This window comes from Pleurodeles waltl, chromosome 6 (assembly GCF_031143425.1).
Source record: "Pleurodeles waltl isolate 20211129_DDA chromosome 6, aPleWal1.hap1.20221129, whole genome shotgun sequence".
Lineage (NCBI taxonomy): Eukaryota > Metazoa > Chordata > Amphibia > Caudata > Salamandridae > Pleurodeles > Pleurodeles waltl.
Genome location: NC_090445.1, coordinates 192,997,155 through 193,015,888, shown reverse-complemented (window position 1 = coordinate 193,015,888; position 18,734 = coordinate 192,997,155). Strand labels below are relative to the sequence as shown.

At 42.6% G+C, this 18,734-nt stretch overlaps 1 protein-coding gene across 5 annotated transcripts in view; it reads left to right on the top strand.

The window, feature by feature from the left end:
- The window catches only part of ZNF652 (zinc finger protein 652), a 292,555-nt gene that overhangs the window by 236,101 nt on the left and 37,720 nt on the right, over window positions 1-18,734 (top strand). For all 5 annotated transcript variants that reach the window (XM_069237791.1, XM_069237787.1, XM_069237788.1 and 2 more), the window contains one exon: window positions 8,484-8,628. In XM_069237791.1, coding sequence (XP_069093892.1) covers window positions 8,484-8,628 — 145 coding nt within the window. The remainder of the gene's footprint in view (window positions 1-8,483; window positions 8,629-18,734) is intronic.

Here is an 18,734-nt window from a genome sequence, read left to right as displayed (position 1 = left end):
CATGTGTTTTCTGCCTCTCTCCCTCATGTACTGCCAGCTCCCCCACTTCTGTACCTCCCACCCCCATGTGCTATGTTGTTCCCCAGCATTCCCCCCCCCCCTCCCCCCCAATTGCCTGTAAAAGTACATCAACAGATACATTTTACCAGGCTGTGACTAAAGAGCAGACTTAAAGGGTTGTTTTTGTTTATGGCGCTAGAAGAGGGACGGGCTCACCGACTCAGCTTGCGTTTCAGGCAGAAGATGTACTTAGCATGCCTGAAAAGGGAATGTGTCTTACCCTTAGAGCCCATAAGTCTGCTTTCTGAGCTACTGCTGCTGAGGACCAAATAGCTCGAGTTTGTTTAAGTTCTGAGTCCTGTAGAGGCTAAAGTAGGGCTTGGCAAGCATTTTCCTTTTAATTCTGGCACTGCCTTAATCTTTATAAACTACTTCAGAACGTTGTGCGCAAAAGTATTTGAGAATTAAATCAGACCATTTAAAAAGTTGGAAAATATTGAATGTGATGTAAAGTTTTCAAATACCTGTGGCATAGACATTAGTTTGCCGCTCGCATTATAAAAGCTAAACTTTTTTGGCTTTGGCAGTGGCTGTTTCCTATGCGTCATTCACTCCGTTGGAGTGAGTGTGTTTTCTTGCTTGCTCTCCCTTCTCCTGTGTCTTGTTTCCCCAAAACCGGTAATCCTATTTTTGGAACCCTTGAATTTTCTTTGCCCCTAAAAAAGGTAGTCTGTTTTGTATCTGCCTGCTCGACTAGCATGCATTGTTAATGCTTCTTTCCTACCAAGGACAGGGGGGAATAAAGCAAGTCAGTAGGAAGGGTAACAAGCATTTGCAGTGCAATGGGTCTCAATTTTCTTGTGTTAGAGCTATTGGCATTGAAAATTCATAACTGGACTTTTCTTGCCACATAAATAGATCAGCCCTGCCTCATAATTTGGTCTTTTTCTGTCACATAATTCCAGTGGCCCTGCGTATAACTAAAGCATTTTAATTTACCTTCTTCCTCTATATGCAGCCAAAAATGAACATGTTGCCATTTAGCATCCTAATTTGTCTGTCCTGCCAATTCCAATAGAGTACCACTTTCACCACCCCACCATCATAGTTGCTGGCTGGCTAGCACAGTTCCCAAAACAAGACAGCCATGGAGAAGTAACAAGAGAAATACACATATCAGGAGTGTTCAAACAGTCATAGTGTAATAAGGATGTTAAGTTGGCCTGAGTCATGGTCATAATTGCAACTAGGAGAGATTAATAAAACATTAACAATTATCATATAAACCCATTAAAAAACCTTTATCAGAAAAAAAAGTTTGGCATTAGACTGTAATGCTCAGAACAGCACCTAAAGGACACCACAATGAAAATAGAATTTGTTTAAAAAATATATATATATTTTTTTAAAAACATGGTCATGTTACCGTATAGTTAGCCCCTAGAGGGCATAAGCACATGAAACGAAAATGACAAAGTATTGCAGTTTAACCCTATATTTAGCCTGCAGAGGGTTTAGCGCCTTACACATTTAGGACTAGCAGGGCTACTGAAATTATATTTTATACAATGGCACAAAGTAATGTAGTGCATCCATATATTTAACCCCTATAGGGCCTAGTGCCTTGCACATTTTCAGGCCTAGCAGGCCTACTGCAATACTGCAGCCTTTAGAACACAAACTACTCCAAGCTGTAAAACAAAAGTCCCCAGCCCTAAGAGTTTAAAAAGGAACTGAATGGTAGTAGGGGTTACTTTTTAGGGTCCCCACTAACCTAGTGTGTAGGCCCATAGATGACCTAAACCAAAATTGTATGCCATGCTGAATGTTTTGGTGGTGATCCCATTGTCCTAGGACCACCACAGGCTTAGTTATGGGCAAAAATGTTTTGAAAAAGAATGCTTGTAAAGCAGTGCAGTGAATATTGTAGTGTCTGCCCTCCTGCTGTGCAGAGAGAGCCCGGTGTAGATTTGTGTTTTTTACGTAAAGCATTTGTCAACTATAAGTGGTTTCTGGAAAGCTATGTAGTGTGAAGGGGAGAGCCAAAAGAAATTACTCTGATTAGGTAACAGTGTGAACAATGTGACCAGCACTTCAATACCACCAATGGAGTTTGCGCTGTTAACGCCTTTGGCGATATGAGGGCCATGGCTGCCATTGAGCCAAGGGAGACAAAAGAAAAAAATTGTTCACCCACACTGAAGTATATCGGCAATAGTGCAATTATCCATGTAACAGGGTCAGTCTGCAAGGTGGTAACAAAACTGCACCAATGCGGGACAGACTTAAAGCAATTACCAATGAGATCCAGGGATTTTTGAAAGGAAAGCCCATGAACGAGTGAAAGTGATGGGCGTGAGGTGGGAGTGGATAAAAGACCACAATACTTAAAGGTCAAAGCGCTTGTGCGCGCGACCTAAAAAGAATGTGCTCAGATGTGTTCAAGTGTTGTGCCGTTAAAGGTTATGATTCTTTTACTTTATTCTTCCAAAACATCTGTGCTGCCCTACTTGTCTAATATTTGTTAATTTATAAACACAGAGGCTGCTGAAGTGCAGCGGTGCTGACCACTGCACAATTCTTTCATAAGATAATACACTAAGCGTAACAGACTGGCGCGAACATCGCAGCAGGCATCAGAGCTCATCGACATGGAGAGATAACATCATGCTGTGTTGCGAGAGGGTTCTCCAGTTTTGCCATCACTTATGAACTCCTTCTTGGGTAGGCAGAACATTTCAGAACACATTATCAGAGTTACGGGTACCGCAGGTCGAAGTACATCCTGAGCTGCTCCTGTCAGTTTTTGTTTAGCATGACCTAAATTACTAATATATTTTGCAGGTTTACTCCATACACAGTTAAGCATTAACCTCTTAGCTGCTGGGCCTCCTTCCTTCCTCCCACCCACCCCCCAAGTGCTGAGCCCTTTTTTGGCTATTTGGGGTAGTTCGTGCTTAGGTCTTCATAACTTTTTGTTCACATACGCTGTTCACACCAGGTTTGCTGACTTTTTTTTTTTTCCCAACATCCTAAGGATTCTAAAGGTACCCAGAGTTTGTGGGCTCCCCTGGAGGAGACCCAGAAATTAGCCAAAATACAGCGACAATTTCGGTTTTTAAAAAAAAAATGGGGGAAAAAGGGCTGCTGAAGAAGGTTTGTTGGTTTTTTTTCACTGAAAATGGCATCAACAAAGGGTTTGCGGTGCTGAAATCACCCATTTTTACTATATTTTGTGCTTTCAGCCTCTTTCCAGTTAGTGACAGAAATGGGTGTGAAACCAATGCTGGATCCCAAAAAGCTAAACATTTCTGAAAAATAAATAGAATTCTGAATTCAGCAAGGGGCCATTTGTGTAGATCCTACAAGTTTTTCCTACAGAAAATAACAGCTGAAATAAAAAAATATTGAAATTGAGCTGAAAAAAACAGCCATTTTTCTCCACGTTTTCCTGTAATGTCAGATGTTTGAAAGCAATATACCGTTACGTCTGCTGGGCTCTTACGGTTGCGGGATATATAGGGCTTGTAGGTTCATCAAGATCCCTAGGTACCCAGAGCCAATAAATGAGCTGCACCTTGCAATGGGTTTTCATTTATAATGGGTATACAGCAATTCATTTGCTGAAATGTAAAGAACGAAAAGTAGGTATCAAGAAAACCTTTTTATTTCCAAAAGTGCATAAGATAAGGTGTTGAGAAGCAGTGGTTATTTGCACATCTCTGAATTCCGGGGTGGCCATACTAGAATGTGAATTACAGGCCATTTCTCAAATAGACGTCTTTGTTACACACTGTCTTACATTTGGAAGGAAAACATTTTTTTACAGAAAGACAAGGGGCAATAACACTTGTTTTGCTATTCTGTGTTCCCCCAAGTCTCCCGATAAAATTGGTACCTCACTTGCGTGTGTAGGCCTAATGCTTGCGACAGGAAACGCAACATGGACACAACACATTTTTACATTGAAATCTTACATGTTTTTTGCAAAGTGCCTAGATGTAGATTTTGGCCTCTAGCTCAGCCGGCACGTAGGGAAACCTACCAAACCTGCGCATTTTTGAAAACTAGACACCTAAGGGAATCCAAGATCGGGTGACTTGTGGGGCTCTCACTAGGTTCTGTTACCCAGAATCCCTTGCAAACCTGAAAATCTGGCCAAAAAAACACTTTTTCTTCACATTTCGTTGACCGAAATTTCTGGAATCTGAGAGGAGCCACAAATTTCCTCCCACTCGGCATTTCCCCAAGTCTCCCAATGAAAATGGTACCTCACTTGTGTGGGTAGGCCTAGTGCCCGCAATAGGAAATGCCCCAAAACACAACGTGGACACATCACATTTTCCCAAAGAAAACAGACCTGTTTTTTGCAAAGTGCCTACCTGTGAATTTTGGCCTCTAGCTCAGCCGGCACCTAGGGAAACATACCAAACCTGTGCATTTTTCAAAACTAGACACCTAGGAGAATCCAAGAAGGGGTGACTTGTGGGGCTCTCACCAGCTTCTGTTACCCATAATCCTTTGCAAACCTCAATATTTGGCCAACAAAACACTTTTTTCTCACATTTCGGTGATAAAAAGTTCTGGAATCTGAGAGGAGCCACAAATTTCCTTCCACCCAGCATTCCCTCAAGTCTCCTGATAAAAATGGTACCTCACTTGTGTGGGTAGGCCTAGTCCCCGCGACAGGAATAGATCACACAACTATCAGTGTTGGTCCTTTCATGGGGCAACTGTTGACCCTGGGATGATCCATTCCTGATGCAGGCACTAGGTACAGGCACTCAAGTGGGGTAGTGTTTTTATCAGGACAGGTGAGGAATCACTGGGTGGGAGGAATTTTGTAGATCCCAGCATATTCCTGTAGTTTGTGTGACAGAAATGCAAGACAAACTAGAGTTTTGCAAGGTATTCTGGGTAAGAAAACTTTGGGGAATCCACACAAGTCACACCTCTGTGGACTCCCCCGGATGTCTTGTTTCCAGAAAAGTCTGGGTTTGGTATGCTTCCCTATATGGCCGCCGATCCCAGGACCATAAACACAGGTGCCTGCCTTACAGAACCAGTTTGTTTTGTGATATATAATTTTGATGTCTCCACAATATGATTTGGGCGGTGGAATTTGGGGCTGAACTAAATTGGGGCGCTCCCAAGAAAGTGCACTCTGTGCTTGCCGCCGCATTCACCAGCTCTCTGGGTTGGGCTAACCCGCTATTGTCCCGTTGCACAGACTGTGCTTGCGAAGGGACAGCAGGACTGTCCTCATCACCTCCCTCATAATTACTGGAAGAGGAATTATCGAATGGGACACCTCAGACTGAAAAATAACTCCCAGAGTCAGCGCCATTGTCCTATCCCTCGGATGCTGTCCCAGTCTCTGATCCTATGTCAGAGCTGTCCTCTATGACCCGAGTGAGGACGTGAGCGGCAGTCATCCAATGAGATGCCATCTCTGCTACTGGCTAAACTGTTGCTCTAAAAAACACTAGCCTACGTAGACCGTCACAAAATTGCTGGGGTGTGTGAGATACGTGCAACAGTAGAGGTCACCTTACCTTTGCTTCTTCCCTCAATCAGCACGTTCTTTCAGGACACTCAAACACCTTGTCACATACCAGTCATCACAGTCTTTAGCACCTCTAGCGCCCAGTCCAACAATCATTATTGGTGCTCCCACTCCCTTGTCCTCCTCCTTGGATTCCATCACTACCACCCAGCAAAAGTGCCCTTCATCTCTCTCCGTAGCCACCCCCGCACATACATTTCATTTGTATAATAGCGCAGGTAATGGCTGACTTTACTAATTAACTCAGCTATTTACATATTACACCGTTTGTCGTGGGGGACGACCCTTTCCTCCCCGCCCCACATCCAGTGAAATCCCTGATGTCTAGGGGGGTTTCCTGGCCCTCGATCGCAGAAACCAGTTCGGGAAGTCCTCGTTTGAAAGGGGAGAGTCTCCCCTTTCAAATGAGGCCTTCCCGAACGTTGGGAAGGCAGTTTGGGGGCACTTCTTGCTCCGATGGCGAAAACAAAACAGTAAGGCGTGCTGACGTCACAAAGGGGCGGGGGTGACACAGAAGATCTTCCATGTCTCCCGGGATTCTTTTTTTTTAACCCCTCTCCCTGGTGCTGGCCACTAGTTGTGACCCGCACCAGGGAGGTAGTGTGGGCGTCCTCCATGGTTTCTAATTGATTATGGAAAAAAATGCCAAAACTAATGGCCTGGAATTGTTCATCTAAAGCTCGTTGTTTTTCTGTGTACGTTTGCATTTATTTCTATGTGTAGAATGAAATACTTTTTTCTCATTAAAAATCGTATCTGGTGTGGTCGTATTATTGAGTAATCTTTTCTCCGCTGAATTTTGTAGCCCACACCACATCCCTGAGTAAGACTGTTTTGAGCTCGCTGTCTGAGGGTCAAGTGCTAAAGGGTGTAGTTTAAGTTCCAGTACTAAGGTGGCCTCATAAAGTGGAGGTGAAAGGCTCAATTTGATAATATTGAAGTGTAGTTATCCCCAGCTGCTTTGCCCCCACACGCCAGTTTTCAATCACAGCACAGTTAGTGTGTGCACTTCAGTTTTTGCCTATGTACATGGTTAGCACATAAGTTAGAACTGTTGACATTGCCAGTGTTTGTTTATTCACGTACCTGACATTATTTCGAGATTTCCAGTCATAGGTCCTGTTGTTCCAATTAGTGCAGTTTTGATTTTTGTCTTTAAATGGGAGGTGGCCTCTGTGAAAGTGTACCCTTATTATAGGTGGAAATATCCTCCTCGTCCATACAAGACACATTTCTAGAACTGAAGTTATCCAAACTGTTGTTGCTGTGCCGTTCTCTACGCAAATGGTACTACACCATTCCAAAGAACGTGCCAGAAGCATGCTGGGTAGCCATTCTCTGCTTATTATGACTTGGCTCATAAGTAACCTGTGGATTATAATAACTTAAGGTTTTTTTGTTTTTTTTTCGAAGGGGGAGAACTATGTGTTATCCTGTCCACTTAACTAATCACTTTTGGATACTCATGGGAGTGGTGAACTTAACAGGATCTCTTGGGTTCAAACGCCCTGAAACTCCTGCTCCCTTACCCCACATCTTTCTCGGTAAACTTCTCTACCTTTGCATCAGTACTAAAGATGTTGGAAAGCCCATGAAAATGCGGTTATAGGGCATGAGGTGGGGAGAATTTGAATAATTACCATTTTCATTTCCACAGAGCCCCAAGTGCCTTGCAGAAAAGCAGTCCTGATAAATCTGTCACTACATTGAACATCGGATAAATGTTTCTCGACATGCACAAATCCTGCTAGTGATTAAACATGTTCACAATACCGCATTATAGGTGAATAATAAAAGGGGACCTAACTGTTTTTTGCTAGCAGCAAAGAAAAAAGAAGGCGTGAAATTGAAGCCTAGTGTAATCGACAGAATTGGCTGCTACAATAGGTGTTGTATTTGTTTTTGACCTAACATACTTTCCAGATATGTCCTGGAAGTGCCATACTTTGTAAAGAAAGGGTTCATAAACTATGTGGAAGTAAATCGTATAATGGCAACCTTGGGTCCCGACAAAATCAAAGAGTACAGTCAATTTACATGAAGTAATGTACATGTAATAATATTTAAGATGCTTCTAGATCTAAAATCAAATTGGAAATTACAAAAAGACCTACCGGTGTTTTGTAAGTTTCTTAAAGTTGTATTAATATTTTTTAGGCTGTTGGAATAATTAATGTAGCTGTACTTTTGAGTACATAGTCTTCACCTTCAGCTAAAGAAAGGCTTACTGAACACTGCCTTGCCACTCTATCACAACAAAAATTAATGTTGTCCATGCTTGTCAAGGCCTTTCAGGAACAGGGTGTAATGCACTCCTTGCTTGATGCAGACAAAATGTTCCTCTGACCAAATTGCTGTAATCAAAACAAGTTCGACATTTCATCCCCATTCGATTATGAACAATGCTTACGTTATCTGCCTCAAAGGCCTAAAAGCTGCAAGAATGAGGACTATGTGCGCTCCTTAGTTTCTTTGCAATAAGTTATTCTTTGGCTTTCCTTTAGAAGATAAATTGTTGGTTTAGTCCATTCATTCACCATTTCTTCCTTGCCTTTTTTCTTTTACATGTTTCCCCAAACTATAGATCTATGACTAATAAATACAAATGTTTTAGAAATTAATTATTAGTTTGCTACGCACACAACTTTGGTTTCTGCACACATTATTCTCATATATGTAATACTGGAGAAATCGAAATTCAAAGTGTCAGTAGAGTGTGCAATTTTCCAAAGAATGTTGACTGATCAACCTGTGTGCTTTCTGAGGTAGTAGAGCGCATTTATGTTGCGGCTTCTTGACACTTTATGGTGTTGATAGCAAAGCATTCAAATGCAAAATTACATTTGAATTAGAAGAATTTTGTTTACATTGTTTTATGCAAGTAAAACCACTAATGCCACACTCCCCCTCCTCACAGAATTGTGATGAGCGATTTCAGTACAAGTACCAGCTCCGCTCACACATGAGCATTCACATCGGACACAAGCAGTTCATGTGCCAATGGTGCGGCAAAGACTTCAACATGAAGCAGTATTTTGATGAACATATGAAAACGCACACTGGTAAGAACAATTATGTGTTAGTGAAGTGAATGAAGATATTGCTCTTTTGCAAGTGACAGCCCCACCAGAGTGCATGTGTGCATGAGTAGGAGTGCTGCTTGCCTGTGTGCTCTTGCCCCTAATAATCTGCAGAATTGACTACCATCACATGTGTTTCTATATTATGTAGTATAAGGGTTAATGTATGTGTTGTGCTGATATACCTTGCTTTTATACCTGTTGTGTAAGCGGGTCAAGCTTTATGCTGTTATCTCTTTCAGTACCTCTTGAATAGTATGAAAAATACACAATATGGTTACCTAACTCCTTGCATTTAAATGCTACTCTGTTAAACTGTCATGCCCAATATTATATATTGCGTACATTTGATTTACTCTTCTCCCCCAAAGTGTTAGAATGTCACTCCCAGTATTCTCATGTCTGGTATAGCTACTAGGTATGCTAGTGCCATTAGGCTAGGATAATCCTTTATGGAGTCTTGAAGGACATCTGGCTGTGCAGAAGATATCTACCAAAGTTTATCCGGGGATATCACTGGATGTGTTCTGTCAAAATACCTGTGCCCTAAAATTGCTACAACAGCATAGTAATAATTGATACAGTAAATGTAACTCGATTAGGCTGCGTTTCCTTTATTGAATGTATATCGCGCTCATTTATCTCTTTCGTATTATCACCGTATGAGAGTGGAAGCCACATTCACGTTTTGGCAGAAAATATTAATATTCATAAACACTGAAATTACCCACCCATGTGCTTGATGCAAAAACACTTTGAAAGCGGAGAGAAATACCTTCCAGCACAGCAAAATAGAGATGCTTCCAAAAATCAACATTTGCTTTACATTTTTTGCACTTTTTAAAAAGAAATAAACAGGAAATTGTCAAAAATCCTTTAAAAACTATAGAACATGGATAAAAAAACAAAAGCATCCATACTGGGCTGGTAAGTTTCTTCTGATGGAGACTTCTAACTGCAGATTCCTCTTCTTGTAAATACCTTCAGGTGCCAGACTGGACCCGGATATCTTCTCCGCAGTCCCCCCCACCCCTCAGTTCCCACCCACCCCCGGTGCTGAGCCCTTTTTTGGCTATTTGGGGTAGTTTCTGCTTATGCTCTCATAACATTTTGTCCACATAAGCTAGCCATGCCAAATTTGTGCACATTTTTTCCCAATATTCTGGGCATCCTAGGGATTCTAAAGGTACACAACGTTTGGGTGTTCCCCTGGAGGAGAACAAGAAATTAGCCAAAAGACAGCTAAAATGCGTGCTTTTCTTGAAAAATGGGATAAGTGCTGCAGAAGAAAACATCTGTTTTTTTCCCCTGCAAGTTAAACAAAGGGTTTGCGGTTCTAATAGCACAGTCTTCGCAGTTATCAGGAACAGGCTGACTTGAATCAGAAAACCAACTTTTTCAACACAAGTTTTGGCATTTTACAAGGACATACCCAATTTTGACTATTTTTTGTGCTTTCAGCCTCGTTGAGGTTAGTGATGGGAATGGGTGTGACACCAATGGTAGATCCCAGACAGCTAAACATTTCTGCAAAGTAGACAACATTCAGCAAGAAGTAATTTGTGTAGATCATTCAAGGTTTTCCTATAGAAAGTAACAGTTTAAATAAAAAGAATATTGGAATTGAGATAAAAAACAGCCATTTCTGTCCACGTTTTCTTATGAAACTTTTTCCAGTTATGGCGTATTTTTTAAAGCAATATACTGTTACGTCTGCTGGACCCTTCTGGTTGCATGGATGTATAGAGCTTGTAGGTTCATCAGGAACCCAAGGTACCGAGAGGCAATAAATGAGCTGCACCTTGCAATGGATTTTCATTGTATACCAGGTGTACAGCATTTCATTTGGTAAAATATAGAGAGTGAAAAATAGGTATCAAGGACACTTAGGTGTTTCGGAAATAGGCACTGGATATGGAGTTTAGAATAAATGGTTATTTGCACATCTCTGAATTTGGGGACACCCATACTAGCATTACAGGGCATTTCTCAAAATGACTTCTTTCTTACACTTTGTCTTACTTTTGAAAGGCACAAATGCAGAGAAATACAATTGGCAATAACACATGTTCTTCCATTCGGTGTTCCTCCATGTCTCCCAATAAAAATGGTACTTCACTTGTTTGGGTAGGTCTAGTGCCCGCAACAGGAAACTCCCCAAAACACAATGTGGATACATTAAATTTTTCTATCGAAAGCGGATGTGTCTTTGGAAAAGTGCCTAACTGTGGATTTTACCTTTAGCTCAGTTGGCACTGAGGGAAACCTAGCAAACCTATACATTTTTTAAAACTAAACACGTAGGGGAATCCAGAATGGGGTAACTTGTGAGGCTCGCACCACGTTCTCTCACCCATATTCCTTTGCGAACCTCAAAATTTGGCTAAAAACGTATTTTCCTCACATTATATCGATGCAAAGTTCTGGAATCTGAGGGGAGCCACAAACTTCCTTCCACCCAGCATCCCCCCAAATCTCCCGATAAAAATGGTACCTCACCTTTGCCAGTAGGCCAAGTGCCTGCAGCAGGGAAGGGCCCAAAGCATACTGTGGCAATAATAACTGAGGTGAGTGTACTAATTAGTCCTGGGATATGGAACTATTTAGGAAAACCTACCAGATCCAGATATTTCTGAAAGCTAGACACCCATGGGAGTCCTTGAAGCTGTGGCTTGTGTGGTTTTCTTAGTTTTTTTTTAACCCAGAATACCCTGCAAATGTGAAACATTGAATAAAAACAATCTTCGGGTCTCCCTTTATACTACTTCTATTAACTTTTAGATGGTATTCTTTTACTTTCTTCACTTGTGTGTTTGGTGTTATTTTATGGAAGACGAATGGTTTTATATTGGGCATTTTATTACAGACTTTACTGGGCATTTTTATTACATGCACCGTGTGCTTTTTATTTTCGCGGCTTGTATTGCCGCTCTGCCTTTTCCTTAGCTCCTGCCAATATTTTTTGAGGTTAGGGCCTGTTAGAGCCCGCCTTGTTCTCGGCAGTTCAGCTTCGGTGGCCATTTTGGGGGTAAATTGAGTCAGCGGTCTAGTTGCCGGCTGACCCAATTTGTTTGGGTGGATTCCGGTTTTGTATAAATGCAGACGCTGCCGCGCCTAAGGCAAGCCAGTCTGCGCCTCTCCGCGTCCGGAAGGGGCTGAGGGCAAGTTACCCTGCACAAATGTTATGCACTTCTAGCTGTATTTCCTATTTGAATCACAAATTGCGGTCTTTACACAGTGATTCCCAAAATCAGAACTGTAGGTGTTAGATTTCTCCGTCGATAAGCGCACTTTTTGCAATTCTTGTAGTTGGAACCTTAATAATATCCCAGAAGAATGTGCTCCTACACATAAAAGCTCTAGTAAGGTGGATGTTAAGGAACCGAAAGGTAGGAAAGACAGCGTAGCTACATGGGGCTTAATTAATGCCCGTTCTCTGGTCAAACATTCTCTTGAAATTCGAGAATTGATTGAAATAACCAATCTTGACTGTCTCTTCATCACCAAAACCTTTACTCTACTTTATAGACCCCCCTGGCCCCAAGAAGGAATTTCTTTCCACATGGCCTTTAATTCTTGAACCATTGATTCTAGCAAAGAATGCTATTGTCCTAGGTGATTTTAATTTACACCTAGAAGACTTAGCCGATCCAGCTGTAGCAGACTTTATTAGCTATATGCGGAGTTGGGACTAGCACCTCGGAGCGACATCTCCATCCCATAATGCGGCCATATGCTTGACACTATTTTTACGAGACCGGGATTGATCTCCAGGTTAGATAATAGGGCCTTGGTCTGGACTTACCATTCTTTGCTATCTTTTAATTTAGGTAGCCCAGACCTAGCCCCTAAATTGCCTGCTAAAATTGCAATAAAAAGACCATGGCACAAAATTAACATGACTAATCTACCTCAGGTGCTAAAATTTGGCTGGGCACAGGTGAAAGAGGCGAACCACACTAACTCAGATCTTTGGTCTTGGATTGAGAATTGCTATTGACTCTTTAGCTCCGCTGGCTAGGCCAGCCTCCAAAGTTCAGCGACCTCCATCTGCGCCTTGGTACTCCGAGGATCTGAAAAATTAGCAAAGAGTATATCGCAGGCAGGATCGTAAATGGCTATTAAACAAAACTAAGTTGGAAAGAGACAAACGTAGGTGTTTTCTCAAAGTACAAGTCAGCCATTAGGTTAGCTAAAACAAAATACTATTCTAATGCCATTAGAGAGGCGGTCAATGTCCCAAAAGAACTGTTCAAAACAGTACCCGCCTTGACTTCTACTACTGGACCTCTTGTTCTAGAGAACTCCCCCTTGTTCTGTCAAAGGGTAGCTGACTTTTAAAAAAATAAAATAGTCAATCTGCAGGCAGATTTCAGGACTTTACCCCTAGATTTAGAGGAGGACAGGGAAGAGGCTATGCCACAATTTGACCTGGGAAACCAATTACATTGTTTTCAATCTCTCTCTGTTAATAAAATTGTAGAACTTCTGTTGTCTGTTAAATCTGGCTCCCCCAATGATCCCTGTCCGCGCATCTTAAAACTAGCTCCTACCGTTATTGCCTTTGCTCTGGAACCAGTGTTTGCGGAGGTCTTCCAGGAAGGCGGTTTCCCTGCGAATTGGAAAGAATCTATTGTTATTCCACTCACTAAAAAACCTGGTAAAGACGCAGCAGAACTTTCAAACCTGTGCCCGATTTCACTTTTACCCATCCTAGCCAAGATGCTAGAAAAACACCTTAACATGGAGCTTGCTTACTTTCTTCAAGCAAATGGAAGATTGGATCCCTCTCAACATGGTTTTCGGCGTGCCCATAGCACAGAATCAGCACTCATTTCTACATCCGACATGATTCGCAGAAGAGTGGACAAGGGAGAAGGTACCATTCTAGTTCTACTTGATTTGTCCACTGCCTTTGACACTATTTCTCCATTAATCCTGCTTCGGCGCCTACATCAGGCAGGTGTGAGGAGCAAGGCTTTGAGTTTACTCAGATCCTTTCTCACTGATAGAACTATTACGGTGGCCTGTGGGGAGCAGCGAGCTACTTCCTTTTAACTTCCTTGTGGAGTGCCGCAGGGCTCGGCCCTTAGTCCAACTCTTTTTAATCTGTATATGGCGCCCTTAGCCAGCCTGGTATGCTCATTCGGTTTCCAGATTGTATCTTACGCTGATGACACACAGTTGATTATTCCTATTGCTCACAACTGGGAGGAATCAAGAGAGAAATTCCGACTTTGTATGTCAGCGATTAATAACTGGATGGCTAGTAATTGGCTTAAACTCAACGGTGATCAGACCGAAAATATTTGCTTCGGTCGTAATAACCTGGGATAGTAGTTGATGGGCAGAAGCTTGTGGGGGATGCCCACTTCCTCAGCAAAAAATCTTGGTATTATATTTGATACATCCCTTTCCTTTGAGCCACAGATTAATCAAACTACTAAAGTTTGCTTTTGGACCCTGAAAACCCTCAGGAAAATCATGCTTTTTTTGGAGGAAGATTTGAGAATTCCTGTTGTATTGGCTTTAGTCACTTCAAGATTAGATTATTGCAACGCTCTTCTGTTAAATGCTAACAAAACCTCCCTTTAAAACTTCAGATTATTCAGAACATTGCGTCTCGCCTTATTCTGAATCTTCCACATTCCTCCTCTGCCAGCAGCAGCCTTAAACTGCTTCATTGGCTACCAATCAATAAGAGGATTACATTTAAATCTCTTTGTTTAACTTACAAAGCTCTTCACACTGAGGGTTGTGAATATTAGAAGTCTACCCTTCGATATTGACAACCTACTAGAAACCTTAGATCCTCTTTTAAACATTTGTTTGCTGTTCCCCGCTGTCATAAGGCTAGATGGGGTGGTCGAGCTTTCACTGTGGAAGGTGCAAGGTTATGGAATGCTCAACCTTTTGCTCTTCGTCAAACAGCAACTTACACTATTTTTAGAAAAAATCTTAAAACCTGGCTTTTTTTCTCAATAGGCGGGCTTTCTCACTTGATTAGGGAGCTCTTGGTTTTCCGTTGACTTGCTCAGTTTAGCACTTCGATGCATCCTGCCAGAATGTGCTTTATGAATAACCCAATACAATACTTGTCCTTGCATTTCTGTGGAGTAAACTACACTAAAAGCATGGATCCACAAACATCTTACTAGCCAGCTTTCCCCCAACTTGTCCCAATAAAAACTCTACTCCACTGGTGTGCCTGGGCATAGTGCCTGTGATGGGAATGGTAATGGATCACACAAAAATGGTAGTCCTTGCATGAAGGCTGCTGTTGACCCTGGAGTGATCCATTCCTGACACGGGCAGTAGGCACAGGCACACAAGTGGGCTTGCGTTTTTATCAGGACAAGCGGGCGAATCACTGGGTGTTAGGATATTTGTGGATCCCTGCACAGTCATATACTTTACTTGACAGAAAAGCAAGTAAAAAGTGTTTGTAATCAGCTTTTCACCTTTGCAGGGTATTCTGGGTAAGAAAACTTTGTGGAATCCACACACGCCTCACCTCCGTGGACTTCCCCTCAATGTCCAGTTTTCAGAAATGTCTGGGTTTGGTAGGTTTCCCAAATATGGCCACAGAGCCCAGGACCAAAAACACAGGTGGCCGGCATTCAAAACCATTTTGTGATAGGTAATTTTGATGTCTCAACAATATGTTTTGGGCCCTTCCCTTTTTGCGGTTACTTGCCTACCCACACAAGTGAGGCAGCGCTTTTCTTTGAGACTTAGGGGAACGCTGGGTGGTAGGAAATTTGTGGCCTGCAGATTCCAGGACTTTCCTTAACGGAAATGCAAGGAAAATGTGTTTTTTGAGCAGCGTTTGTGACTTGCAGGGGATTCTGGGTGAAGGAAAACTGGTGAAAGCCCCGCAAGTCGTGCAAAATTGGACTCCCCTGGTACTAGTATGTTAAAGTTAATCCACCATTCACACTGGTTGGTTTTAGCACTTCAAATTATGGTTTCAAAGCATGAATACTTATCAGAGTATCTGAATATTGAAATCAAGACTTCTGAAGGTGAGCCATAAAGCCACTTCACGGCACCAGATGCTTTATGGTCCATTCACCCATCATTCACGCACAACACTTTCATACCGCCGGACACAGGCCCAATCCAACCTGTCACGACACTCACATCAACTTGCCGCCGGACAAGGGCCCATCACATTCACACGCCACAGGGCAGAATAAGTTTGACTACATTTTACCATCTGTCAAGTATACGCCTCCTTGTTCCTGAACGTTACCGAAGGCATGTGTAAGGAACCTTTGCTAATAGCTAACTAATAGTAAAATATGTTTTTCATGCACCATTAGCGCACTCACTGTGCTAATTCTAACTCCTTCCAGATTGTGGATGGAAGTTGGAGGTGTACAAGTATGCTTTGCGCGGGGTCTGTTCTTGAAACTGCGCAAGCATATAAACAGTTGAAACTAAAGAGAACGTCAAACTATGAAGAAGGGCAGTGTTTGGCACACGTTGTCCGTGAGAAAGTAGCATATGTCCCAGCCACAGTTATGTGCAGTGCTGTGACTGTAATGCACTTATCATACAGCAAATTGAGCACCTACTAAGTTCTGATGGAGGATGAACATGGCAACGAGGTCAAACACTGACCCATATGTGTCATTGTCCTTCAGTGCTACCGTGGCACCAATCGGTTTGAAGCCATAGGTGTAGATAATGTGCATCTGTACTACCTTTACCACCTGGCTTCTACCTGTGCAATATCCATGGGAAATCACACCTGCCATAAGCTTTTCTTACCCGTTCATGTCTCTGTCCTCAGAGTCCTAACTAATCCAATGTCTTCCGCCATTAGCTTCTTGAAGCGCAAGAAAACATGTCTTTTATGCGCCATCAGCACACTTATTGTGCTAAATCAAACTCCTTCCAGCTAGTGGATGCAAGTTGGGGGGTGCTTGTGGATGCTTTGCGAGGCCTATTTCTGGAACTGAACAAGCATATCTACTGTTGAAACTAAGGCAGACATGATGGTGAATACTACCTAAGGTCTCTAAAGTAAAAAGCCAAACAAATAGCCCATGGGACTCATTCACCAACACTTCTACTTTTACTTTGAAAGTCAAGCTACAAATTGAGTTTGCACACTTTCAAACAAGTAGAAATGTTGGTGAATATGTCCCACAAGACATTTGTTTGACTTACTACACTTACTCTGGTTCTCGTTGGCAATCAGGGTGGTCCTTGTGTAGCATAAATAAGTTCTGTAACAAACTTCAAAATTCAGTAATTCCTTTAACCTTTTGCCACACAGGGTACTTCGTGACAATGTGGCATGTCTTCTGTCCACTAGTATGTGCAGTGTGAGGACTATAATCCACGTTAATCTAACAGAATACCTACCATGTTCTGACGGCGGATAAAGGTGTCGAGCAGGCCATAAGGAAGCCCATGATTTCCTGAAGTAGATGAACTAAAATTCTGTGGCTGCTGCCAATGAAGCAGTGGCCTATGGACGTTTGTTATCCATACAAAGCCACTGAAACGTTCATCCAACGGCAGCTCCACCTCAGTCGATTTCCCAACACTTTGCCTTAATATGATACAACGTAAAGCAATTAGGGAAACAGAGGCCTGGCTGAGATGGGCACTGGAGACAGTAATAACGACTCTACTGCCACTTTCCATGCTTCAAGCACACTTTACAGCGACGACATGGGCTATCCTCTTTTTTTTTGGTGTTTTAGGAATACGATCATCAAATTGTCCCTCCTGCAGCCTTGCCACCTCCGCCACACCATAAGAAGTGGAAGCTGCTGCTTCTGTAGCAGCAGTGAGGCTTTCCATCACAGGCAACTGGAAGTCAAGGAAAGACATGAGTGTTCCTGTGGTTGTCTGACAGTAAACAACATAAGCATTGTATATTGCCATCTGGATCAGGTGGGTAAACAGTTTCTTGTTCCAAGTGTGAGTTTTATGACACGAATTGTATGGTTGAAGAGCTTGGTTGTTCTTGTCCTTTCAGCCTTACGGTCGTACTTATTATAATCAAGTATACAGGTGGGCTTGTGGACTTTGGCCGTCTGATCCCAAGCCCTGATGGGGGAAGTACTCTCATCATGAATTATAGTGAGCACATACACATCATGCCTATCCGAGATCTTGACTGTGAGCAGTTCATTGGAATGCAACGTAGTACACTGGGATTTCTGGAGCTTCTTGCAAACTAGCTCCTGCGGGGATCCTTTGCAGTTACAATGAACTGTATCGTAGGCCACAGTGGCAGCTTTGTAGAGCTCACTGAGTAGCTCTAGTCCTGTATAGAAAATGCCCACCTAAAGGTTATAACCTTTATGAAGGAGTGGCTGGACAAGCCCCTATAGATTCTTCCCTGTGACCCCTAACGTGGGAGGGTAACCTAGAGGGTTTAGCGAGGAGTCCTTCCCGGTATACACTATGAAGAGCAGCTGCCTTTTGTACAGGATCAAGGACTCATCGACTGCTATATTCTTTCCAGAAGTATAGCTCTCTGGAAACCTGACAGACAAATGTTCCATGACAGGCCGAATTTTAAACAGTCTTTCATGGTCTGGATGTCCTGGGGCAATGCAGCAGAATTGTCATTGAAACGCAGCATGGGCTGCAATAGCAAAAAACGATCTCTGCTCATGTACACTGCGAAGATTGGGGTTACCAAAACCGTGCAAGTCGTCCAGTTGGACTGCAAGGTGGGTTTCTGCACTAACTAAATTTTCAGCGTGAGGCCCAAAAATATCTTCAACTCCTCAAGCGAACTGGGAGTCCACTGGCGTGTCCTAGAGCGGGCCATAGAGTGCCTCCATGGTCCCTCAGAAATTGTTCTGCATGCAAATTTGTTTACTGCACAATTTGCTGAAGTAAGTCAACATCTCAAGAGATGGACCTAGTCGACTGGCAAAAAGTTGGCCGTATCAACTTTACATCCAGCGTCACCAGTAAAAGGAGGAATTTGAGGCTGAACTAAATTGGGGGTCTGCCAAGAGAGCACTTTTGCCCCAGCACGCATCTGCTCCCTGGGTTGGGCTAACCTGCTGATGTCCTGCTGCACAGATTGTGCTTGCGAAGGGACAGCATGA